The sequence below is a fragment of the Pisolithus orientalis genome (assembly GCF_024613125.1).
Source record: "Pisolithus orientalis strain OTSU chromosome Unknown F5J12scaffold_94, whole genome shotgun sequence".
In the NCBI taxonomy this organism is placed as follows: Eukaryota; Fungi; Basidiomycota; class Agaricomycetes; order Boletales; family Pisolithaceae; genus Pisolithus; species Pisolithus orientalis.
This window is the reverse complement of record NW_026260875.1, coordinates 68,359-91,900: the sequence shown is the minus strand read 5'-3', so window position 1 is coordinate 91,900 and position 23,542 is coordinate 68,359. Positions and strand designations below refer to the sequence as shown.

Below are 23,542 nucleotides of genomic sequence, written 5' to 3'. Positions count from 1 at the left end.
TTTGTTCTTGTACAATCGATACTTTGTTCTGACCCTGATTTCACCTGATCTAGGAAGATGAGCCAGTTGATTGGCGACCTTCACCGGAATGCGAACTCGACGTTTCATGCTATCTATGCAAATGAGCTCCAACAGAGTGCAGACCACCTTAGTTGTGACCAGCCGACTCTGGAAGTGGATACCCCCACACACCCGGTAGAGTCGTTCAGAAGCTATTGCGAGCAAAGCAGGACAAGATACCAGTCTGCCCTAAGGTTCCTCGCAGAATACTTGGGACCACAAACGACAAGCGAGCACACAGTCTATAGGTCTGGTCGGTGGCCACGTATCACAGCACAGGTTCTCCTTGGCTGCCTTGCATCAACATCGCAAATTACATTGCCCCGTGATTGGCGAGTTTGTTTAATAGCATTCGCAAAGCTCGCTCTGGAGTACCAGCGTGCCCGCCGAATGCTAGCCTTGGCAAAGAATGGCCAAACCGAGGATTTACACAAAGAGATGGAAAACACTGGTTGCGACGGTTGGGAGGCAGAGTCATACGCTGACTGGCTATTAATCCAGGTGCCTTCATCTCGTCACCTCAGCTGATTTCATGTAAAGCTTATTCAGCCCCTCTATTCCCGGTTCAGCTTGACGGAGATTTCCTCATCCGCCGCGTCCAAGCAGATGTTGCGCTAGAAATGATAGCACCCCATTCCGGCCAGAACACCGTTCTGCAATTGAACATGGGTGAAGGAAAATCCTCAGTAATCGTACCGGCAGCCGCCTCGGTCCTCGCCGACGGAAACCAACTCATGCGAGTGGTGGTCCCGAAAGCCCTCGCTTCCCAAATGTTCTATCTACTGGTAGATCGACTTGGTGGACTTGTCAACCGACGAATCTTTTATTTGCCGTTTTCAAGGTCTTTGCAGATCGACGAATCCGGAGCTAGAGCAGTCCAGGAAATCTTAGAACAATGCATGCGCGAACGTGGTATCCTTGTCGTGCAACCCGAACACATCCTGTCTTTCAAACTGCTGAGCGTTGAGAAGCAGCTAGATGATACTACGGGTATTGCGGAACCACTATTGCAGACTCAGCGGTGGCTCCATTCATACGCTCGGGATATCCTTGATGAAAGTGATGAAATCCTGCATGTGCGAAATCAACTGATCTATGCTATTGGTTCACAGAAACCTCTGGAGGGCTCTCCCACCCGGTGGTCGACCACCCAACAGATACTCCATTTGGTGAAGAAACATGTCCCTGCGCTCCACGCGGATTTCCCGTTTGGTGTGGAATGCGAACCATGTCACCATCGCGGTGGGGCTTTTCCTCACATTCGTATTCTTCATCGAGAGGCTGGCAACGAGCTAATTTCCAGGATTGCTCAAGATGTCATCGATGGACAACTACTTAACTTCACTGGGGTGCGCGGTATCGAGAGAACCATAATTCACCATTTCATCACCCGCATGGACGTTGCCTGCTCTGAAGTCCAAGTAACACGGGACTACTGTGGAGGCACCGCCATGTGGATGACTTTGATACATCTACGCGGACTTCTAGCATCTGGAATCTTGCTATTTGCCCTCATGGAGCGACGATGGCGTGTCGGCTACGGACTGGCACCTTCGCGGACCATGCTTGCCGTCCCTTATCGTGCGAAAGATGTCCCAGCTCCGAGAGCAGAATTTGGTCATCCAGACATTGCGATAGTGCTCACTTGTCTCTCGTACTACTACAGTGGACTGGATCGGGAGCAGCTGATGTTATGCTTCGAGCGCCTCCTGACGCTAGATAACCCGGAACAGGAGTACGAGTCATGGGTCCGCAATTGCCTTGAAGTCCCCGAGAATCTCTGTCAAATCAGTGGCATTAATACTCAGTCGTTGGACCAGTGGAATCAGTACCTTTTCCCTCTATTCTCGCGCAATCAATCGACAGTAGACTTTTATCTCTCACAAGTTGTCTTTCCGAAGGAGGCCAAGGAGTTCCCTTCGAAGCTGTCTAGCTGTGGGTGGGACCTTGCAGAGGAGCGGGAGCACGTTACCACTGGTAAGTACGTGGCTTAGCCACGACCTCTCATGACTCATGTTCGTTAGGATTTTCCGGGACAAATGATGCGCGTTATTTGCTACCGACTTCCACCGTACAGCGGGACCTTCATCACCAACGTGCTACCAATGCAAAGGTTCTCTCCTACCTTATGAGGCACGAGAATGACGCATACGTGCAAACGTCGTGGCCAGATGGCCAGCGACGAACAGCTAGTGCATTCCTTGCGTTTGTAGTGGAACAAACGCCAGAAATTCGTGTGATATTGGACGTCGGTGCCCAGGTCCTGGAACTGAAAAACAACGAATTCGCAGCACTCTGGTTGGAGCTGAAACCTGATGCGCTTGCTGCCATCTACTTCAATGACGACGACGAGCTGACCGTGCTTTCACGCGATGGATCCACACAATCATTTTTAGAGTCACCATATGCAAGTCGCCTGGACGAGTGTATTGTATATCTCGATGATGCACATACGCGAGGCACTGACATCAAGTTTCCGATCGGGTTCCGTGCAGCAGTCACTTTAGGGCCCAAAGTTACCAAAGACCGCCTGACTCAAGGTATGGCTATAGGATCGGTTGATGAGGAATGTCACTGAACTTGATGGTAGGGTGTATGCGCATGCGTAAACTTGGACATGGTCACTCTGTGGTATTTTTCGCTCCTCTGGACGTAGACAGGAATATCCGCGACGCAGCTAGAAGGAGCGATGGAGACACCATACATCCATCGGACATCTTGTTGTGGGCCATGGGCGAAACGTGCATGGAGATCCAGAACAGCGCTCCCTACTGGGCTCAGCAGGGAAGAGACCACGCTTTCCGGTACCGTGCGTGGTCGAAGTTCTGTAGCGGCGAGATAACTGCCCAAGAACTCGCCGTGACTTGGCGTCAACCAGATGCGAAAACCCTGGAAGAATTGTATATGCCGTCCGGTCCTGAGGTGCAATCAGAACCGCCCATTGCGGCAATCGATCGACAGTGCCAAGCGCTTGGCGTTTCCTCCTCGACCGTTTCTAACATGAACGAGGAACAGGAACGAGAAATTGTGCACGAAATGGAACGCGAAACGCAAACAGAGCGACCACCGCCAGCGACCCCTGCAAGGCATCAGGTCTCCGCAGATGTCCGTCATTTCGTGCGCACGGGCATGATTACCCCTTATTCTCAGGCCTTCCTTCCCATGTTTAATTCATTCCGCGATGCCACAACACCTGCTCAAGAAGAGAATGTGTGGTCCCAATACATCCTCACGACTTCTGACTACTGTAGTGTGGTGGAGGGACGCACACGGGTGAATGTTGGTGAATACCTCCGCCCAGTTAACTGGATGCTCTCAAGCCAGTCAAATGGAAACCCCGCTCTTGTCATCCTTAGCCCGTTCGAGGTAAAAGAGTTGTTACCGGAAATCAGAAACAGCGGATCCGTATGCCTTCACATCTACACGCCACGAACCCAGGCAAGAATGCGTCCATGTGACGACCTGCGTCTGTACACAATTCCTTCTGCTCGTCCTGACTGGGTTTTTTCCCCTTCACACGTCGACCAAGTAAACCTGTTCGCTGGACAGCTGTACCTGCGGGACTACGACACATATATTCGCCTTTGTCGCTTTCTTTGCATCTATGCCGACGATCTGGCTGGTAAAGAGAACTTGGAGGTCGAGAGCGATGGATTCATAGCTCCTGAGCATCGCCCCCTGGAGGCACAATCGGCTGGCTCTTTCCGGAAGTCTCCACTTGCTTTCCTCAGGCATATCATTAACCTGCGTCGGAGGGGGACGAACTTCGCGATGACCCACATGGGAAAAATTCTGAATGGACGGTTGTTGAAGCAGGAAGACTTCGAAGACCGCTAATCGGTGTGCAGTGACACTTCTCATCGATGTCTCGAATACGTAGGATTAGTTGTATGTTTGTTGCAAACTTACTCCGATGTTTTGCTTTTGTAGTCCAGTTGTTCCATATATATGTACATTGTTGTTTGATAAGCGTCAGCCAATTGTCAGGAGTTTGGTTACCAGCGAACGTGCGAGCGCAGTAGACTTACCATAATCATGGCTTTCAGAATTGAAGAATGAGTGCTTGTTGTAAAACTCCAGAGTAAGGTGGGTGTTGTATGTAAGAACCGCTGTAAGCACACTGTGAGATTAGAATGAAGTGAGCTGGCTGTAATTATGCATAAGAAGTCTGCACAACAACTCAGGCTGCGAATGCCCCAATCCTCCTTCGCACCTCTACGGCCCGACCGCTGCCCCGTCCTTTGGAACGCCCAAATACGACAACCTTTCCCACCTCGCCCGCCCGCCCGGTTCTACCAGCACGGTGCAAAAAGTCGATCATATTCCGAGGTTCGTCCACAATAAAGACATGCTTGATGTCAGGGTGGAAGTCAAGTCCCCGTGAAAGCAATGACGTAGTCACTAGAACGTGAGGCGTAACTGCTGGATCTGACGACAGGGAAGGTACGGCAACATCAGTCGAGTTCTGCTTCAAGAAACCATCCAAGTGGTGATTGGAACCTCGCTGTCGACCATCTGCATTGCCGGTAAGCGCGACGCATTTGATGCCGCGACCGTCAAGGAAAGCGCCGAGTTCTTCAACCTTGCGCCTTTTGTTACAGAAAACGATGACTTTAGAAAGCTTAACTGGCCGGGGGCTTCCGTGGGTTGTCTTGGCGTGAACAAGTGCGTCTTCCGCCCATACGCGGCGAATGCGACGTTCGATATCTACATCTTTGTTTCCACCAGTCCAGGAAGCATGTTCCGTACGGAGAGTGCGAGGTAGATGATGTAGATGGGGGGAAGCAAGCCGTGTCAGTGTAGGATGGTAAGTTGCGAGGTAGTTGCTTAGGGAGTTTGGAATCGTTGCACTGGTAAGGAGGAAATTGAAAGGGTAGGATATCGGCTGAGCTGTGATTTCCACCTTTTGTTGTGTGTCTTGCGGGACCAGCATATGTGCTGGCGTTACGGGGACAGGATAACCGCGTGCCGCAGCTATGTCTGCTAGCAGCATACAGGTGGATTCTTGGAAGTCAGGGTCTACGCAATGGATGCGAATAAATTAGCATTTGAACCTATTGCATGGTAAGAAGCCAGAACACAACACACCAAATAACACGTCCGCTTCGTCCACTATCACCCACTCCACGTTTTCCAGTCCCATTTCGGGCTCGTCGACCCAGAACTTCCGTCCCAAGTCGACAGCGGATGCTTCCTGGAGCGAGTCCTGTCCTGCTACACCATCCTTGGTATTGATGCGCAATGCACGTTCGCGTGCGCGCTGCTCCCAGTTCCATCCCCTACCCCTTTCTAACTCCAGCATTTTCATCGGGGTACCTACCAGTAAATCGACCGGCCGAGATGCGCGCCCATTACCGGGAATGAAGATCTCTGCGCCATCGTTGTGGTCTACTCCTTCCATCAGCCTTTTCATCTTCGATGCGGTCCCTTTTTCCTTAGCTGTGCTAGGCACATTTGCCCTCGACGCGCACACGACACGTAGTTTGACAATATGCGAAAGCTTTTTGGCAAAACCTGCTAATTGTCGCGAGAGCTCATGAGTCGGCGCCAGGACCAAAGCACGAGGATTGAGTGGTCTCGATGATTTCCGCGAAGAAGCTTGACTCTCGAGTTCGGTGCGTTTCAAGTCCTGAAGGAGTGGAAGCAAATACGCTATCGACTTCCCTGACCCGGTCTCACTCGCAAGTAAGCATTCTATCCACCTCGAATCCGAGTTGCGCTGCTTGATGAGATGTTTCAAAGAAAGAGCCTGGATTGCTGTTGGTTTGGCATTCTCGCCAATGAGCTCATGTAAACATTGGAGGAGGCCCGGAAGCAGGGGAGAAGACTTGAAGTTTTTCGGTAGACCTCCGAGGGATGTGGAAGATGTGATATCAAATTCTTTTTCCATTGGGCCAACGGTAGAACCTCGTCGCCCCTGGGCTGCCGCTGCGCGTCTGTCGACGCGTTCCGAGTGTGCCAAGGCAGCGAAGTGCTTTTTCTCTGCGGATCTGGTCGACGTCACCGGTTCGGAAATGCGTCGCCTTCGAGAAGGACTTGGTTTATATGGTGTCCTTCCTTCATGAGGTGCCCTGTCCCTGGTTAACTTGGGTGCGACCTCCAACGTTCCAAGCCTTTTGGCCTTCCCAGTAGGCTTCAGGGATTTTGCCAGGCGTGATTTCGGAGAGGAAGCTTCAACGGACGTGTAAAGTGAGTCCGTCAACTGCAAGAGAGCTGTACGTACGAGTCTTCGAATTGCTCTTCCGGCCCTTTCGACGTGCTGGAGACAACAGCACTGAAGATGTGTGTATACATGGCGATACAGAACCACCGGTAGAGCGAGCCAGCACCCTGCTAAGGTGCAAGGCAGCAAGCATCGATCAGAGGCTCGGAGTAAGTGCCAGGAGGAGCACTTCCTAAAATATGGTGGCGGTAACGAAAATAACACAAAATGCCCCTACTTAGGACTGATATACTGGTCAAGCAGTCTCTACGTATGTAGGCTCTCCTTTCGCGGGGTACCCTGAATCGGAACCAGGGTACATCATCTGAATGATGTGATTTGTGTGTAGCAATCAAGTGTTGGGAACGAACTCCAAGTCGTTGCTGATGATTCCAAAAGTTGGGGCCCGGTGTGTTGAGTGTGAATAATTGCGATGCTCCTGGAAAGCTCAGTTTTGGTCTACGGATTGTGTGGTTTCTACCAGGGGGCGGTCGGTTGTGCTTTCCTGTGTCCAGTGGGCTGCGCCGTCTGCCATCATTCATTCGTTACACACCGCACGAATCTGACTGCCACCATTGGGCTAGATCTTCTACTTGACAGTGGAAAGCAGGTCGTGGCACGCTATCAGTGCAGATAAGTTTCAAGCAGCTTGTATGTCGCCAACCTTTTCGCTGCACAGTGCAAAACTACCCTGACACCTTGCTCGCCACCCACATAATCAGGACGTTTAATACTTAACCCCATCCCGCGTGCTTGGCTGTCATCCACTGTCGCTTTCCCAATGTCGCTCTCATACTCTGTTGGCGAACGCGTGCTGTGCTATCACGGTCCACTCATCTACGAGGCGAAGGTCCTGAAGGCGGAGGTGTGGGATGAGTCGAACACAAAAACCGCTGCCGTGGGCCCACACTTCTTTGTGCACTACAAAGGGTGGAAACAGACGTATGTCATCCTTAGCTACCCACCTGTTTCTGTTGATATACTACTGCGTGCTCAGATGGGATGAGTGGGTATCGATAACTCGACTCCTTAAGTACGACGAGACGAACGTTGCGCTACAAAAGGCGCTCACGAATCAAGCTTCCGCGGCTGCAGCTTCCTCGTCAGGAGCCTCTAAAGGAAAGGGTACGAGTGGAGGGACTAGCACTACTGGAACGGGGACTGGACGAGCTAGGAAGGATGGTCGTGGCACGAAACGAGGAAGAGAGGAGGTAAGTCTGGTTGTGGTTTCGCGCAATGGCTTCCTTCCACCGGGCTCCGCGGTATGCATGGGGCTCTATCGTTTGGTCAGCAAGCACCCTCATGCTCGCACCCGTGGCATTCACCTCTTTAGAGTTTCTGAGACATCGCTAATATTCGTTATCACTATTTAACCGTTCCATGGCAGGACGACAGTCATCGGAAACCAGAGATGAAGTTGAATGTTCCCGAAGCTCTCAAAGTACAGCTTGTGGACGATTGGGAAGCAGTTACGAAGAACAATCAGGTATACTTTGTGAATCGAGTCCGCTTTACTCTTACTCAGTCATACCGGTACTCCCTCTCTTGCAATCACTCTTTCTCCTAGCTCGTTCCCCTTCCTCGCAATCCCAATGTGCTCGACATTCTCCTGGAATTTAAGGATCACATCATAAAAATGGGTAAACAGACCAAGTGCGCTCGTTGTCGTCTCGCCTTGACTCAGTCAGCCACACTTACACTTTGTCCTACAGCCTTCGTGATCCGGAGCTCATATTACCGACCATCATTTCCGGTCTTCAAGTCTACTTCGACCGATCTCTGGGTGCAAATCTGCTGTATCGATTCGAACGCCCACAATATGCGGAGATTCGGAAGACTTACGTCACGGGCCCGAAAGTAGTCGTTGGGCAAGAGAAAGAAATGAGCGCAATTTATGGAGCGGAACATTTGCTGAGAATGTTGGGTAATTGCATCTTTCACATCTCCATTTCACGGTACACGTCCTCATGCGAGTTATTACACCAGTGAGCCTGCCTCAGATGGTGGCAAGTTCCACGATGGACGCGGAGAGTGTAGGCTTGGTGAAGGATTATGTTAATGAATTGCTTGTGTTCGTCCCCTCTCTCGACCCATCCTCATCTTGTCGTGTCAAAATTCGCTGATCATCCGTTAACAGGTTCCTTGTAAACGAGCGCAGCCGGTTTTTCTTGACTGAGTACGAAAGTTCAAGTCTGCAGTACCAGAACATCTCGCGGTCGTGAATATATCAATTCCTCGATATTTGTTGTGGTCCTTTCCGTGTCTTCACAGCTGTGCAACCCGATTACAATTTGTGAACCCAATTTATCACCTCCACTGAGCACCATATGTATATGGGCATTGGGTGTAGATCTCTGTACATTTACGTGCCAAGTGATCGAATGATCCTTGAGTGTTGTCAAACGTGACGTCATAGGAGATGAGCCAGCTATATATACCCTTCGCTATCTTGTTCCAGTCGTCTCTTCACCGCCTCACTCCAAGCTAAATCTCACAATGACCTCTATGTTCGCAAGCGCCGCGCACACTGCTCATTCTGTAGCAGCGGGAGTTCTCAATACTGCACAGATCAAAACAGGTGAACGAGTGCCTGTCAAGCCTGTCAAGGAAAACGATCCTGGACAGCGTTTCGACATCGATTTGTCGGGTAAAAACCTCATTGTGAGTTTTGGCGTCATAGGACAGTTTGGGGTAATTGACCTATGTAACCCGTTCTGCGTAGATCGGGATTCCAGGTGCCTTCACGCCTACGTGCAGCTCTCAGGTCCCATCGTATGTCTCCGACTATGACAAGTTTAAGGCGAAGGGAGTCAAGGATATCTTCGTGGTGGCCATCAACGATGTTTTTGTGATGAAGTATGTGATCATCTTATTCATCGCGTCGGAGAGTCTGATCCGCTACCCCACCGTTTACAGAGCATGGAAGGAGAAGCTTGCCCCACAAGGCACCGGTAACTCATACAGATATCCACTCGTGAAAAGTACTGACGCTCCTCGTGATTTTGCAGGAATTCGATTCATTGCAGACGACAGGGGAGAGTTCACCGGCGCCCTCGGGCTACTCTTTGATGCGACCGATTTACTTGGAGGCCTACGTGCGAAAGTGAGTGAATCTCAAATTGTAATTGGAGGGACGTGCTGCTGAAGGCTACGGGACCCACTTAGCGCTATGTCATCATCGTGCAAGACGGCAAGGCAGAATATGTCGGGGTTGAACCAGATGTTTCAAAGACAACAATTACATCGGCAACGGACGTGATCGAAAAGTTGTAATGTGGCAATAGCTTACGGAGGATCTTTCATGTGTTTGAGGGGTTATGAGAGTCGTGTTAGCACGTTCATGGCGCAGGCGATGTGCACGTACAGCGTTCTCATGTGGGAGTAACCGTACGAGCTCTGAGATACAAACGAGATACGACAAGCCTGTTCACATATGTAGGATCTCCTGGAGGATGGCTGAGGCATGTATGTCAGTCGACGTGTTATTGAGCTCAGCAAACTACACGCCCTTCTGGTAACTCCGGTAACCTATCTGCCCCCATCGCCATCCCAGGCGAAGGGGGGTCCGTTATCTCTTCGGGGTGGTGATGCGTATGATTGCAACTGTAATGTGGACGTAAACGACGCTGTCACCTCGTTTACAAGGTCATTGCACCTGAAATTGAAAATTCGTCACTCATTTTTCGACATCTGTGATCTTCCCATAAAGAAAGCCTGATTCAAATCATGGTGGCAATGAATTGTGGGCATGTAATTGTAGTCCAAGCATCATCTACTTGTGAACGAGTGTCAAATCCAATTGTAGGTTTGGCCCATCCAAGCTCAATACCAATGCACTACCGCGCCGTGTACTTGCGAACGAGGATGCGGAGACGTTGCGGAGACAGAGGAGTTGATGAGCGGTGTAGGATTTTCAGACATAGAAATCTCGCATGTAAATTATGGGGATCTACGTATGTCGCATCCGTAAAGAAGGTGCCTGCCGCCCCCGACGACCCTATCTTCTAGTAGTGAGTTAAGTCCCAATATGTAATCGAGCCATGATCGATGGTATAGTATAAGTAGTAACGGAACGAGATACTAGAGAGGGTAAACACCCGTGTACAGGTATGACTTCTCAACCTCGTTAACAAGCCTACGTCGTCTACGGCGCATGACTACGAACAAATCTCCAACTCAGCCTCAGGTCTCTTGAGGTTCCGTCTCCATGTAACAAGTAATCCAACGAGGACAACACGAAAAAATACGAACAGAAAAAACGACCGATGAAGGAAGAAAGACGAACTAGCTTTAGCAACCGTCAGTTGAGCCCGAACTCCGCACATACACGTCAAAGGATTTCCAACACTCTCGCTCGAACGTTCTTGGAGGCGATGTTGGTTCCGAGTCCCGAAACGACAATCTCGTTCTCTGCAGCGACCCTCTTGTATACCGTTCCATTCGACTGCTGTACGAGAAGCAATGCGTTAAAGGGCTGTCCAAGGCGAGCAATCACATGTAGTGCCCGGGTATAGTTGTCAACCTGAAGCGCAGGGACAACCGGTATCGGCACAACTTCATCCGAGCCAGTGTCACTGTCAGAGTCCGAGTCATCCCAAGTAACCCCACTACTCGGACCTCGGATATAATTAATCCAGGGATTCGCGAAGATGAGTTTCTTTGGCTCGTGCAGTGGGAGATCATCCGCGGTCATGAACTCTACATTTCCAAGTCCTGATACCCTGGCACGATAAAGCTTCTTGTTGTCACCACGTGGGTTTTCGAGACTTCTCACAGAGAAGACGATGCATGGAAGATGTAGACGTCGGGTTGCAAAACGGGCGGGGGAAAGATCATTGATCTTATTATATATAGTCCGTGCTTCATACCGGGGCAACTTTTCACGTAATTCTTTGATGCACCTTTGGATTTCATCCCCTTCGAGAGATGGAGGGCTGTAAGGAGTTTGGCTGTAAACGGCAAGGGAAGCCGGGAGACAAGTGTTGTATGATGACGACTTTCCTGACCACGCAAGTACACTGACCTCCCCAGAGCGGGCCACGATCTCCTCCAGAAGGTGTCCGAGGGCGTCGGTTCCTTCGCCGTAGTAGGGCTTGATGTCGGACTTGAATATGCCAATAAGAGAGTACGCGACGTCTTCCTCAACTGTCGCATTGCGTGTCGAAGCGAGACGAAGTTTCTCGCGCACCCCGAGGTCATCTGGAGAGAACGTGACGATAGTTCCACGTGGAACCTTGATGGCGTTTGCCAGCTCTTGCATGATCTCCGGAGACTGCTTGTGGTTTGCACTGGTATCGCCAAGGTATAACTTCCACTCGGCATCATAGAAAAAGATGACTTCCGGTGCGAGAAGCTCTTGTAAAGTCCATGCTCGCGTCATCCACAAACTACGCGTGAGGTCCCTGGGCTTGGACGGATGCGTTACACCGGCAAGGTATACGAGTGTGGCTGCCGAATTCGCATACCATTTGTACATGGATGTAAGAGATTGACTAAGGATGGAACTCGTGGACTTGTCGATACAACATGTATCCGACCATGCCCAGTTGTAACCAAGTCTGCGCGTCTCCTTGCAGAAATTGCGCAACTTCTCGTTCAAGGGCGTGCCAGGGAGTTTCCACACGGATTTGGATTCAACTTGCTTGACGTCCTGGAATAACGGCTCGTTCCCCTGCCACGCGTGCGAGAACATCACATATTTGAAAAATCTTGCAACCACTTGTAGGATACGCTTCTCGTCCATTTCTATCGTCATAGATGAAACGAGCTCTTTGAATGATAGGTCGGCCTTGAAGATATGCATCCGCTCAGCACTGTCGCAAAGGCAACCAGTGTTGACATCGATTACGACCAGGGGATAATTTTTAAGGGTCTCGCGGATGATAGGATCAATAGCTGCAATTGTCTCGGATGGAGAAACGTAGTTCTTGCGCAGTTCTGAGAAATCATTAAATGTGGTTATTAGGTTCATACAGGAGGCACATACGCCTGATTGCAGGGTCATGGGACTGCTCAATCGCTTGCAACATAGACTTGAAAGCATCGATCGCTTCGTCATACCGCTTCGCTCCATGGAGCGCCAAGTGCTTCACCTCATGGCCCCAAGGGTTGGAGGGATCCGCTTTCACCGCCTGTACAGCAGCTGTAAGGAACGACTCATACAAGAAGCGCACCATGCATACGTTTTTCGCATCTTGTAGTGCATCCTCCCACAAACCTTCTGCTGCTCGAGCTCTACTCCACTTGATAAACGGACCTGCAGCACTTGGACGACTGTTGGGAAATGCAGCAGACCACTGTGTTATTGCATCATCATGTTTTCCGGATCCACAGGCTTCGTCGCCAAGATGCTCAAGTGTGGCAGCGCATTTTTTGGTGAAATCTGATGACAGACATTAAACGTACATGCCAACCAGACTAGCGGCTACAAGACGTACTTGCGATCCAGTCCGCATTCACATTGCTCCTCAGGACCTCCTCGTCCGATGACCTGATGATGTTGAGGAAAATCTCCACAGCTTCGGCTGCACGGTCTTCAGTGAAAAGGGTTTCGCACAGAAATTGCTGGGAAGCGACGTCCAGCCCATTGAAACTCCACCCAAATATCTTTATGGAGGGTTAGGTTGATAGGTAGTGACGGCAGAAGACCTACAAGTGAGATCGTCACTAGCGGAGGGCATTGCTTGTCCTTGGGGGCTAGGTCCTTCGCACGCTCGATCAATCGTATCGCATGTCTGTAATCCCTCTTCTTCATGTACATAACTGCAAGGACCTGCACAATGTATCAGGGGTGATACTTAAATGTCTGCATGACGCAAGGCACGTACCTGGGTGTAAAGGTAGGTTTTATCGTCATCATTGTCATTGTTTGCTCTCGTAGCAAGGTGTTCCATACGATCTATTGCCCCTTCCCGATTCCCAGATTCGAACAGAAGGATCGACTAGGCAGAACGTGGATTAATTGCGAGAACGGTTTAGATCACCTCACGCACCTTCAGTAGTAAGAGAAATCCGATGTCGTATGGGCGACAATCATGAAAGGCAAAGTCGGATGCCCATAGTGCACCCTCCCGATCGCCCTGGGTAAGTAGAGTGACTGCCATCGCAATATAGCCAATAGGCGATGGCTGAACCTGGAGGGACTTGAGGTGCATGTGAGCAAACAGGCACATGGAGTTGTGAGCCTAAAGCAGACAGACCTCCTTGGCATCCTCTATCGCAGGTGCCAAATGTTTCAAACGTGCTCTTATAAGAGCGCGGTTTGCTAGCACGTGGTACCTAGGACTTGACGCATTCGTGATCTCCTTCGACAGTAGCACTTCTGTTTTTGCCGGGTCGTCCTGTGTCCACGACTCGAAGATCTCGTTGCTCACTTCTACGAGCGGAAGCTGAGAAGGCAGAGTTGTCGACGGATTACGGCGTTACACAAGGCATGAAAGTAGCGTGACGATTGTTAGCAATGCGGGCCTCATGAGTGGATGCACACTTACACCACGGTCGAAATACTTAGCGGGGAGGACACTTCTAAGACTGTGAATTGTAATATTCCTGCCATTTCCACATGCGAGATACCGTCCGCTTGGTGAGAGAGCAATGCAGTTAATCTGTGAGGTGTGTACGATGATGCTACTGATACGCTTGTGGGACACGCAATCCCATAGCGAAACTGATGGACCTGCAGCACATGCAATGAATCTGCCATTGGATGCTATATGTGCCGGAGATTGGTTTTCATGGATCGACCACTCTGAAGACGAAAGCTTGGAAAGGTCGAAACAGATGAGTTTGCCTCTGGGCGAGAGAAATAACTGTTGGCCATCAGACGACCAGGCCAACGGAGTTTTCGACCATGAGCCGGTCGAACCGTATTGACCTGAATCGAACAAGATATTGCCATTGTGGGTGCTGTAGACACGGACACCCCGAGTCTCTGAGGAGGTAGCAAATCGACTGCCGTCTGCGGAGAACTTGACACCAGTAACCCAATCATATCGAAGGGGAGGAAGGAGTCGGATACCAGAAGTAATGTTGAAGACCCGGGCGTTGCAGTCATCCACAGATACAAGTTTAGTACAGTCGCTCGAGATATCGACCCCCGGTACCCAGCGGCCGTGATCAAGCTCGCGCACTTTTTCATTAGTGACCATATTCCAGACGATCGCCATGTTTCCACGGTCTCCGGACACCATCCACCGGCCATCCCGGGAAACGACAACAGATCCAACAAGGCCACTCCCTTTCATGGTTGGCCCTTGTTGCTGTGCATGTCCGTCTTCAATCTTCCATCGACGAATATCACCGTTGTCACATCCTCCTACGACCTGACTTTCGTCCGCAAAGGTGACTGCGTGTGAATCACCCTGACATTCAATTTCGATCCATTTCGTATCTTAACCACCGTAACGAGCTGTTAATAGGGCCAACTCAGCCTCTCTGACTGCTGGTACGCACCCATCGTCGTCGCTGGCAACTAGCCGCTTGTTCTGGTGTTTATCGGGGAAAAGAACGATGCATCGTAGACTTGCTCGTGGCACCCAATGTGAGCTACACCGTGCTCGTCGGATCAGTGTACGTGGCCACAGCCGCATCATGTTCTTCAAGATCAGGATATCAATAGCATGTTGGCGGTGCAGGTCTCAACGATGATCGGTGAGCTCCACAGGATTCGGTGTTTTCGTCTGCACGAAGTCACGCATAGGGCAAGGGTTGGCAGAGGCGTGTTGATGGAACTGATTGATGTGTTGGCATATCTACAATCATCCAATCCCAGAAAATTTTCTACCGCATGCGCCAATGCCCTCCGCCCCGCACCCGGTCCCGACAAATCTTTGGGCTTCACTACATGTTCACACTCACCAGTACCCCCAACCCTTCACTTCCCCTCCACAGGATCGAATCTTGTCGACAAAACCAAGGCCTCGCGCGATGATAAAACACATCCGGGTTGCACCCTTGTCTCACGTCCATCACTAGGCTCGTCAACGCATGCACCACCTTTTTGGGTACTTGCGATGCGCTGGCCAGGGAGGGAGTGGATTTCAAGGCATCTGGCATCCTCGTTTTCGTCTACTGCACGAACATGACCATTCTTCTGTGCCCTTAGTGCTTTCTTGGAACTGTCAAACCCAAACTCAGATTGGCTTACATGTTTCCTCAAGTGTGAGTCTGTAACGCACCTTCTTTGATCTTGAACACCTCCCTGTAGCCTCAAGAGATTGCCCCGCCCGCCCGCTAAAGCACACGCCTCGGGGGTTCAAAGTACTTAGTGAGCTCAGGATGAAGTGGTAGAAAAGGGTAAGTGGCAAGACCGGGAACGACTGCAATATGAAAGGGAGCGTTGAAAGTCGAGGATTGAACAACGGTTGTTGATTTCTGTTGTCATGATTGGCATTTTCTCGCCCTGAAACATAGTCCAAACCCTGCACTGGCTAATTTTGATCTAAATGGTGCCATGGGCCAATGATAGAATCACAGAGGTGAGTATAGTCAAAATGCTCGAGCTTAGGCTTTACAACGGCATCTGTTATGGGGATTCCAATTAGTGTCTATGTGATCAGTGAATATGAGCCGTAGTCAATGATTGTAGTGGGGATATGCTTGAAGTCACGGATATCCCATTCCCACGCCATCCGCAGGCTGAGTGTCGTCAGCGTGGTATCAAGTATCGAGATATGCGATATGCACCAGGAAGCTGAATGTCCCTGTGAGGAGTTCGACAGGAAGTTGATTGATCGGGAGGGTCGTGCGTCGACAAGTTCACTGATTTTACGACTTTGAGTCTCAATAGCCATGAGGACGGCCAGAAGTCGTTTGACAAGCATCCACTCGGCGGACTGCGGTCGTGCCAACCCAGTACGGGCCTGAGCGAGTTTGCCCGTGATGCGTCCGTGCTGCAGTCACGCCGAACGTTGAGATGTGTCGGGAATCCACATAACTGAAAGGAGTGAAGCGAACCTACAACTTTGATGGTAAGAGCCTGTGGGAGCAGTTTGAATGGGTGGACCTGAAGCAACGGTACTATCACCCGACGAGCTTGGAGCGGTGCCTAGCAGACTAAATTTTGCGTTCACCTGCAGTTTCGTCTCGATGATTGTGATAATACTCACGACAAGCTAGTAACTCGACAGTGCAACCCGGTACTTGAAGCAGACCTTGTGGAAAGGCTACAAGCGCAGAGGAGTGTGACGTTAGCGAGAGAGTTCATAGCAGGAAGGATTGATTCGATCTACACGCGCTGCACGAAAGGGGGCTGGTGCCGACGCGGCCCTAAGGGGGCGCACGCGCCAGCAAGTGTGGCAGGCTGCCCATTGGCTTGAGGAAGCTATCCCGACCCCGTTGGGACCACGATGCCCCGTAACTTTTCCGACCCCTGTGTATCGAATCCGTTGTAACTTCCTTGCAACGGGGATATACTGTAAATCATCGAGAAGAGTATCAACGAGCTCAGTCCAGCACTCAGGGAACTCAGTAGGACATCCTTGGTATGTTGCTTTAGCTACGGATTTGAATCGTTTATACCTCCTTGTCGTCAGATCACCCCGAACTGAAGTTCGAAGAAAGGCAATGCGTTTTGTGTATTGATCATGAGCGGCCTGACACTCCGAGGGCTGGCAGACACACTCACGATGTCAACACCACGTTCGTGGAGAAACAAGGCTTGGTGGTTCAAAGGCATTACTTGCTAGAAACGGCTTGGGTTGCGAGGTATTCACATCGGCAAGGCGGTCCCCGGTCGGTCAGCACAAGTCACGGCGTCAGGAGACCTCTTCTGAGACGACTTGGGAATGGAGGTTATCCCAGTAAAATGTCATCCGCTAGAGCCATCATAACTTGGCCGGAATCTGGTGTCCTGGAAAACGGAGGTACTCAGGTAGCGGAGTTGGTGACCAGTTGCCAACGTGGCAGCTAGAGAACTTGGATATCGTCATCGCTTGGAGGACCGCCTTGATAGATGATAGCAAGGAAGATGATTACTGGGGTGCATGTGATGTGAGGTTCACATATAGGCAGCCGTCGGAGGGTGGAACAACATACATATGTATGTGCCGACGTCGGGAGGGGTATGAGGACGATGACGACCGAGAGTGTGGTAGCTGTAGTTCAATGGGTAGCGTAAAGTAATATTCCTCGGGTCGGGAGCTTTCTATAGAAGATCGCTCAGGAAACCTCTCAGTTTGAAGGTCTTGTGTAGATAGCAAAGGCTACGAAGCCTAGGCCGTCAGGACTACTTCAACACGTAGCGGAATAGTGTAAATGGTAATGGAACGAGAAGTTATGGATCCGAGGGTGTTCACGTGTAGTACTACCAACTGGCATGATTTCTTGTCTCGTTGACTAGCCCACGTCGTCCACGGCGCACAAATCTCCAACTCAGCCCCAGGTCTCTCGAGGCTCCGCCTCCGTCTTGTCGCCATGTAACAACTAAACCAACGAGAACCGAATGAAAAACAAAAGAAAAACGACCGAGAAAGGACGAATGACAGATCTAGCCTTGAAATCTGCAGCTGAGCCCAAACCCCACACTTACGTCAAAGGATTTCCAACACTTTCGCTCGAACGTTCTTGGGGGTGATGTTGGTTCCGAGTCCTGAGACAACAATCTCGTTCTCTGCAGCGATCCTCTTGTACGTTCCATTCGACTGCTGTACCAGAAGTAATGCGTTGAAAGGCTGTCCAAGGCGAGCAAACATCTCTAGTGCCCGGGTATAGTTGTCAACCTGAAGCGCAGGGACAGCAGGTATCGACACAACTTCATCCGAGTCAGAGTCGGTATCAGAGTCCGAGTCATCTCCCCAGGTAACCCCACTACTCGGACCTCGGATATGATTGATCCAAGGATTCGCGAAGATGAGTTTCTTTGGCTCGTGCAGTAGGAGATCATCTGCAGTCATGAACTCTACATTTCCAAGTCCTGATACTCTGGCACGATAAAGCTTCGTATTGTCACTACGTGGGTTTTCGAGACTTCTCACAGAGAAGACGATGCATGGAAGATGTAGACGTCGGGTTGCAAAACGGGCAGGAGAATGACGATTGATTTTATTGTATATAATCCGTGCTTCATACCGGGGCAACTTGTCACGTAATTCTTTGATGCACCTTTGGATTTCATCCCCTTCGAGAGATGGAGGGCTGTAAGGAGTTTGGCTGTAAACAGAAAGGGACGCCGGGAGACAAGTGTTGTATGTCGATGACTCTCCTGACCACGCAAGTACACTGACCTCCCCAGAGCGAGCCACGATCTCCTCCAGAAGGTGTCCGAGGGCGTCGGGTCCTTCGCCGTAGTGAGGCCTAAGATCAGACTTGAATATGCCGATGAGAGAATACGCAGCATCTTCGTCGATTGTCGCATTGCGCGTCGAAGCGAGACGAAGTTTTTCGCGCACCCCGAGATCGTCTGGAGAGAACGCAGCGATGGTTCCGGGGGGAATATTGATAGCATCTGCTAGTTCTTGCGTGATCTCTGGGGACTGCTTGTGGTTTTCACTGGTATCGCCAAGGTATAACTTCCACTCGGCATCATAGAAAAAGATGGTTGTCGGCGAGAGAAGCTCTTGTAAAGTCCATGCTCGCGTCATCCACAAACTACGTTTGAGGTCCCCGGGCTTGGTCGGATGCGTTACACCGGCAAGGAATACGAGCGTGGCTGCAGAATTTGCATACCATTTGTACATAGACGTAAGGGATTGATTAAGGATGGAGCTCGTGGACTTGTCGATACAACATGTATCCGACCATGCCCAATTGTAGCCAAGTTTGCACGTCGCCTTGCAGAAATTGTGCAACTTCTTATTCAGGAGCGTGTCGGGAAGGTCCCACACGGATTTGGATTCAACTTGCTTGACGTCCTGGAATGTCGGTTCGTTCCCCTGCCATGCGTGCGAGAACATCACGTATCCGAAAAAACCTGCAACCACTCGTTGAATCCGCTCCTCGTCCACTTCTGTCGTCATAGCTGAAACAAGCTCTTTGAATGATGGATCGGCCTTGAAGATACGTATCTTCTCAGGATTATCACAAAGGCAACCACTGTTGACATCGATGATGGCGAGGGGAGAATTTTTAAGAGTCTCGCGGATGATAGGATCAATAGCTGCAACTGTCTCAGATGGAGAAACGTAGTTCTTGCGCAATTCTGTGAAACTGTCATTTGTGGGTATTAGATTCGCACAGGAAGTACATACCCCGGATTGCAGGGTCATGAGACTGTTCAATTACACGAAGCATAAAGTTGAAAGCGTCGATTGCTTCGTCATACCGTTTTGCTCCATGGAGTGCCACATGCTTCGCCTCATAGCCCCAAGGGCTGGAGGGATCCGCTTTCACCGCCTGTACAGCAGCTGTAAGGAACGACTCGTACAATAAAAGTACATGCCTACGTTGTTCGCATCTTGTAGCGCATCCTCCCACAAACCTTTTGCAGCTCGAGCTCTGCTCCACTTGATAAATGGACCTGCAGCACTCGGAGGACTGATGGGAAACGCAGCAGAGTACCGCGTTATTGCATCTTCGTGTTCACCGGATCCGAAGGCTTGGTCGCCAATATGCTCAAGTGTGGTGGCGCATTTTTTGGTGAAATCTGATGGACGTTAACATGCACATCAATCAGACTGGAGGCTACAAGACGTACTTGCAACCCAGTTTGCGTTTTCCTTGCCTCTCAGGATCTCCTCGTCCGATGTCTTGATAATGTTGAGGAAAATCTCCACGGCTTCGGTTGCACGGTCTTCAGCGTAGAGGACTTCACATAAACGTTGCTGGGCAACAATGTCCAGCCCATTGAAACTCCACTCAAATATCTTCACAGAGAGTTAGATTGATAGGTAGTAACGGTATAAGACCTACGAGCGAGATCGTCACTAGCGGAGGACATTGCTTATTCTCGGGGGCTAGGCTCTTCGCATGCTCGATCAATGGTATTGCGCGTTTGTAATCCCCCTTCTTTATGTACATAACTCCGAGGACCTGCAGAATGCATCAACAATGATACCTACGTGTCTGCATCGTGTGAATCGCGTGCCTGGGTGTAAACGTAGATGGTATCGTCGTCATTGTCATTGTTTGCTCTCGTAGCAAGGTGTTCTACGCGGTCTATCGCTTCTTCCTGACTTCCGGATTCGAACACGAGGATCGACTAGGAGGAACATGGATTAACTGCGAGAACAATCTACATCACCTTACACACCTTCAGTAGTATAAGAAATCTGATGTCGTACGGATCGCAATCATGAGACGCAAAGTCGAATGCCCATAGTGCACCTTCTCGATTCCCCTGGCCAAGTAGAGCAACTGCTAACGCAATATAGCCGATAGGTGATGGCTGAACGCGAAGGGACTTAATCCACGTGAGTAAACGTGCGCATGGAGTAATAAGCCTAAAGTAGACAGACCTCCTTGGCATCTTCGATTGCAGGTACCAAATGTTGCAAACGTGCTCTTATAAGAGCGCGGTTTGCTAGCACACAGTATTGAGGGATCGAAGAGCTGGTGATCTCCTCTGAAAGCAGCCTTTCGGTGTTCGTCGGATCGTTCTGCATCCATGACTTGAGGGTCTCATCACTCGCTTGTACAAGCGGAAGCTGAGAAGTATGCAGTGGTTGACGGATTACATCGTTAGGTAGCGTAATGCTTGTTAGTAATATGCACTTCATGAGTGGATGTACACTTACACCACGGATGAAATACTTAGGGGGAAGGTCGCTTCTGAGATTGTGAATTGTGATGTTCCTGTCATATCCACATGCGAGATACCGCCCGCTTGGCGAGAGGGCGACACATTTGATTCGTGAGGTGTGTGTGATAATGCTACCGATCTGTTTGTGGGACACGCAATCCCATAGCGAAACCGATGTGCCTGCGGCACACGCAACGAATCTGCCGTTGGATGCGATATGTACCGGTGATTGATTTTCATGGATCGACCACTCTGAAGACGAAAACTTAGCAAGGTCGAAATAAATGATTTTGCCCCTGCTCGCGACGAATAGCTGCTGGCCATTAGACGACCAGGCCAACTGAGTGTTTGACCATGAACCGGTCGAACCCTTTTGACCTGAATCGAAGAAGATATTGCCATTGTGGGTGTTGTAGACGCGGAAACCTTGAGTCTCTGAGGCGGTAGCAAATCGACTGCCGTCTGGGGAGAACTTGATACCAACAATCGAAGACTGTGGGAGGGGAGGAAGGAGACGGGTACCGGAAGTAATGCTGGCTATCTGGGAGATGCTGCCACCCACGGAGGCAATTTTAGTACAGTCGCTCGAGATATCGACCCCGTGTACCCAGAAGCCATGTTCTGTGAACTCGCGCACTTTTTCATGAGTAGCCGCATTCCAAACGATTGCTTTCCATCCACGATCTCCAGACACAATCCACTGGCCATCCCGAGAAACGACAACAGAATCGACAGTACCGCTCCCTTGCATAGTTGGGCCCTGTTGCTGACCGTCTTCAATCTTCCATCGACGAATATCATGGTTTTCGTATCCTACTACGACCTGACTTTCGCCCGCAAAGACAACTGCGGACACATCACTCCGAGACACATTTTCGATCCGTCTCGCAACTTGAGTAATCACCCAGAGAACTGTCAGCTATAAGGCAGCCTCTCTGATCACCGGTACATACCCATCGTCATCGCTGGCACACCCACCAGAACAGCTTGTCCCGGAGTTTAAGAATGACGCGCAATCGTATGCAGACGTACTCGCAGCAAGATACAATCTATACATCCATCACTTGTGCAACCAAAGTTGGCAATGCTGGCTATTCTCGGCCTCACGTATAGGACGAAACTACATAATGATCCCACGGCACCGTGTTTTCCTCTACACGGAGTCGCGGTACTAACGGTTGGCGGAGACGTGTCGATGGAAGCCAATCATCCATTGGCACGTATCAGTACGCTCTGCCCCACACTCGGTCCCGACAAAATCTTTGGGTTCCGCCATATCCTCACACTCGCTAATACCGTCAACCCTTTACTGCCTCTCACCAGGGTCCGAATCCTACCCATACAACCAAGGCCTCATGCCTTCGTAGCTAGGTGAACAAACAGAGATGGAGAGATGAAGATACAGGTTAAGAGATCAAGAAGAAGAAAAGGGCAAAGGTGAGTAGAAAAGCATAGATCACAAAGGAGAATGCGATCTAGTGTGTGGGGGGAAGGCCGCCGAACGCTATGCTCTGGAATCGAGCGAGCGTACCGAGACGCTGAGATGCTGAGACTGCACGTGCACAGAGCGGAAGTCACGTGACTGCGAGACTGAGAGATTGAGGGTGGAAGAGGTCACGTGACCCGGTCGAGGGAGGGATCGGAACGGAAGAGTGCGCGGAAACAAGCGGCGTGGCCTTCTGAGCGTGTAAGAGCGGGCGAGTGGAAGAGAGGAGGAGAGGCCACAGGACCGACCATAACCGAGCTAAGCTCACAACGGAAGTGGCCTCGAGACACCCCACACACTGGAGTTAAGCACAGGAGCGATCAGAATAGGATTCCTAGCAAACATATACAGAACAACGGTACTAGGAACAGGGAGCATCAAGAACAGGAAGGTACTGTACGGAGATTGGTACGACGAGCGAAATTGTCCATGATTGAATCGAGAGAAAGTAAACGGGCGGAGTCAGCAGATGAAGAAATGAAGAGAGGAAGTATGCTATTGATTTGACGCCAGTAATCTAAAAAGGCCTGCGATTTCCATCTTCCTTGAGTGGCGACCACGTCAGGAGGCACTCCTTGAAGTAAGAGTTCTGTAGCTCCCCCGATGCGAAAGGCGTGACCAGGCATATCAGGGAAGCCGGCAGAAACCCAAATCTGATTGCAACGGTTGAGAAACCATGCGCGGGTCATGGGAGACCAACCGGAAGACGTACGAAATGCGAAGAGAGGAGCGTCCGATGGAATGCCGAGACTGCCTGTGCAATGGTTCAATAAGGCTAGAAGGGGACAGGTGCGGTGATCACGAGAAGTGACAGAAATGTCCGCGCCGAGAGAGAGGGTGGTCTTAGACCAGGGGATGTGGAAAGTAGAGTGATGCGTACCATTGTCTAACGAAGAGATGGAAAGAGGAAGGATTTGCCGGGAGACATGTTTAGATGGGTCAAAAACATTCTGGGAGGGAATGAGAAGTTCGCCAAGGCGACAGCAAGACCAAAACGCTACCGAGGCAAGAGCCCAAACAGACGCATCAAAAGTGTTGGCCAGGTCCAAACGATCGTGAAGGATGCAGAGAGTCTCAATGGTAACAGGAGGGCGTTTGTCACGTTTGGAAGATGGGGGGA

General features: G+C 50.5%; 6 protein-coding genes across 6 annotated transcripts; 3 read left to right on the top strand and 3 right to left on the bottom strand.

Moving 5' to 3' along the window:
* Nucleotides 1-744: 744 nt before the first annotated feature.
* F5J12DRAFT_923023 (uncharacterized protein) lies at nucleotides 745-3,897 on the top strand (the record flags this gene model as incomplete). The annotated part of the gene is made up of 3 exons (XM_051749335.1): nucleotides 745-2,037; nucleotides 2,085-2,600; nucleotides 2,651-3,897. The coding sequence occupies exons 1-3, from the start codon at nucleotides 795-797 to the stop codon at nucleotides 3,895-3,897; spliced, it is 3,006 nt and encodes a 1,001-aa protein (XP_051594498.1). The 5' UTR covers nucleotides 745-794.
* Nucleotides 3,898-3,959: 62 nt separating this feature from the next.
* On the bottom strand, nucleotides 3,960-6,478 carry F5J12DRAFT_868529 (P-loop containing nucleoside triphosphate hydrolase protein). The gene is made up of 4 exons (XM_051747081.1): nucleotides 6,284-6,478; nucleotides 5,149-6,231; nucleotides 4,089-5,079; nucleotides 3,960-3,981 (listed from the first exon to the last, which is right to left on the bottom strand). Exons 1-3 carry the CDS (start codon nucleotides 6,414-6,416, stop codon nucleotides 4,241-4,243), a joined length of 2,055 nt encoding a protein of 684 aa, XP_051594497.1. The 5' UTR covers nucleotides 6,417-6,478; the 3' UTR covers nucleotides 3,960-3,981; nucleotides 4,089-4,240.
* Nucleotides 6,479-7,043: 565 nt separating this feature from the next.
* Nucleotides 7,044-8,484, top strand: F5J12DRAFT_728821 (MRG-domain-containing protein; the record flags this gene model as incomplete). The annotated part of the gene is made up of 7 exons (XM_051741913.1): nucleotides 7,044-7,204; nucleotides 7,260-7,473; nucleotides 7,650-7,748; nucleotides 7,830-7,915; nucleotides 7,975-8,186; nucleotides 8,249-8,333; nucleotides 8,400-8,484. The coding sequence occupies 7 exons, from the start codon at nucleotides 7,044-7,046 to the stop codon at nucleotides 8,482-8,484; spliced, it is 942 nt and encodes a 313-aa protein (XP_051594496.1).
* Nucleotides 8,485-8,721: 237 nt separating this feature from the next.
* On the top strand, nucleotides 8,722-9,934 carry F5J12DRAFT_868519 (Redoxin-domain-containing protein). The gene is made up of 5 exons (XM_051747080.1): nucleotides 8,722-8,923; nucleotides 8,985-9,118; nucleotides 9,179-9,213; nucleotides 9,271-9,365; nucleotides 9,428-9,934. Exons 1-5 carry the CDS (start codon nucleotides 8,759-8,761, stop codon nucleotides 9,533-9,535), a joined length of 537 nt encoding a protein of 178 aa, XP_051594495.1. The 5' UTR covers nucleotides 8,722-8,758; the 3' UTR covers nucleotides 9,536-9,934.
* Nucleotides 9,935-10,431: 497 nt separating this feature from the next.
* Nucleotides 10,432-14,982, bottom strand: F5J12DRAFT_577710 (uncharacterized protein). The gene is made up of 9 exons (XM_051740140.1): nucleotides 14,714-14,982; nucleotides 13,753-14,651; nucleotides 13,462-13,650; nucleotides 13,255-13,404; nucleotides 13,090-13,203; nucleotides 12,915-13,034; nucleotides 12,700-12,868; nucleotides 12,249-12,644; nucleotides 10,432-12,199 (listed from the first exon to the last, which is right to left on the bottom strand). Exons 1-9 carry the CDS (start codon nucleotides 14,715-14,717, stop codon nucleotides 10,593-10,595), a joined length of 3,648 nt encoding a protein of 1,215 aa, XP_051594494.1. The 5' UTR covers nucleotides 14,718-14,982; the 3' UTR covers nucleotides 10,432-10,592.
* Nucleotides 14,983-17,790: 2,808 nt separating this feature from the next.
* Nucleotides 17,791-21,899, bottom strand: F5J12DRAFT_898764 (uncharacterized protein; the record flags this gene model as incomplete). The annotated part of the gene is made up of 11 exons (XM_051748130.1): nucleotides 17,791-19,397; nucleotides 19,447-19,591; nucleotides 19,642-19,841; nucleotides 19,893-20,061; nucleotides 20,108-20,151; nucleotides 20,214-20,227; nucleotides 20,257-20,396; nucleotides 20,448-20,597; nucleotides 20,653-20,841; nucleotides 20,932-21,827; nucleotides 21,890-21,899. The coding sequence occupies 11 exons, from the start codon at nucleotides 21,897-21,899 to the stop codon at nucleotides 17,791-17,793; spliced, it is 3,564 nt and encodes a 1,187-aa protein (XP_051594493.1).
* Nucleotides 21,900-23,542: the final 1,643 nt, after the last annotated feature.

Excerpts from the sequence above, each read along its gene's own strand:
- F5J12DRAFT_868529 (XM_051747081.1), bottom strand. The coding sequence starts at position 6,416 with ATGCTTGCTGCCTTGCACCTTAGCAGGGTGCTGGCTCGCTCTACCGGT. Across the intron at positions 6,232-6,283 it reads GAAGAGCAATTCGAAGACTC|CTTCCTCTCCGAAATCACGC; the intron begins GTACGTACAGCT and ends CGTCCGTTGAAG. Across the intron at positions 5,080-5,148 it reads CGAAGCGGACGTGTTATTTG|ACCCTGACTTCCAAGAATCC; the intron begins GTGTGTTGTGTT and ends TCCATTGCGTAG.
- F5J12DRAFT_868519 (XM_051747080.1), top strand. The coding sequence starts at position 8,759 with ATGACCTCTATGTTCGCAAGCGCCGCGCACACTGCTCATTCTGTAGCA. Across the intron at positions 9,214-9,270 it reads GCTTGCCCCACAAGGCACCG|GAATTCGATTCATTGCAGAC; the intron begins GTAACTCATACA and ends GTGATTTTGCAG. Across the intron at positions 9,366-9,427 it reads TTGGAGGCCTACGTGCGAAA|CGCTATGTCATCATCGTGCA; the intron begins GTGAGTGAATCT and ends GGACCCACTTAG.
- F5J12DRAFT_577710 (XM_051740140.1), bottom strand. Across the intron at positions 12,645-12,699 it reads GAATGCGGACTGGATCGCAA|ATTTCACCAAAAAATGCGCT; the intron begins GTACGTCTTGTA and ends GTCTGTCATCAG. Across the intron at positions 12,200-12,248 it reads CCATGACCCTGCAATCAGGC|AACTGCGCAAGAACTACGTT; the intron begins GTATGTGCCTCC and ends ATGATTTCTCAG.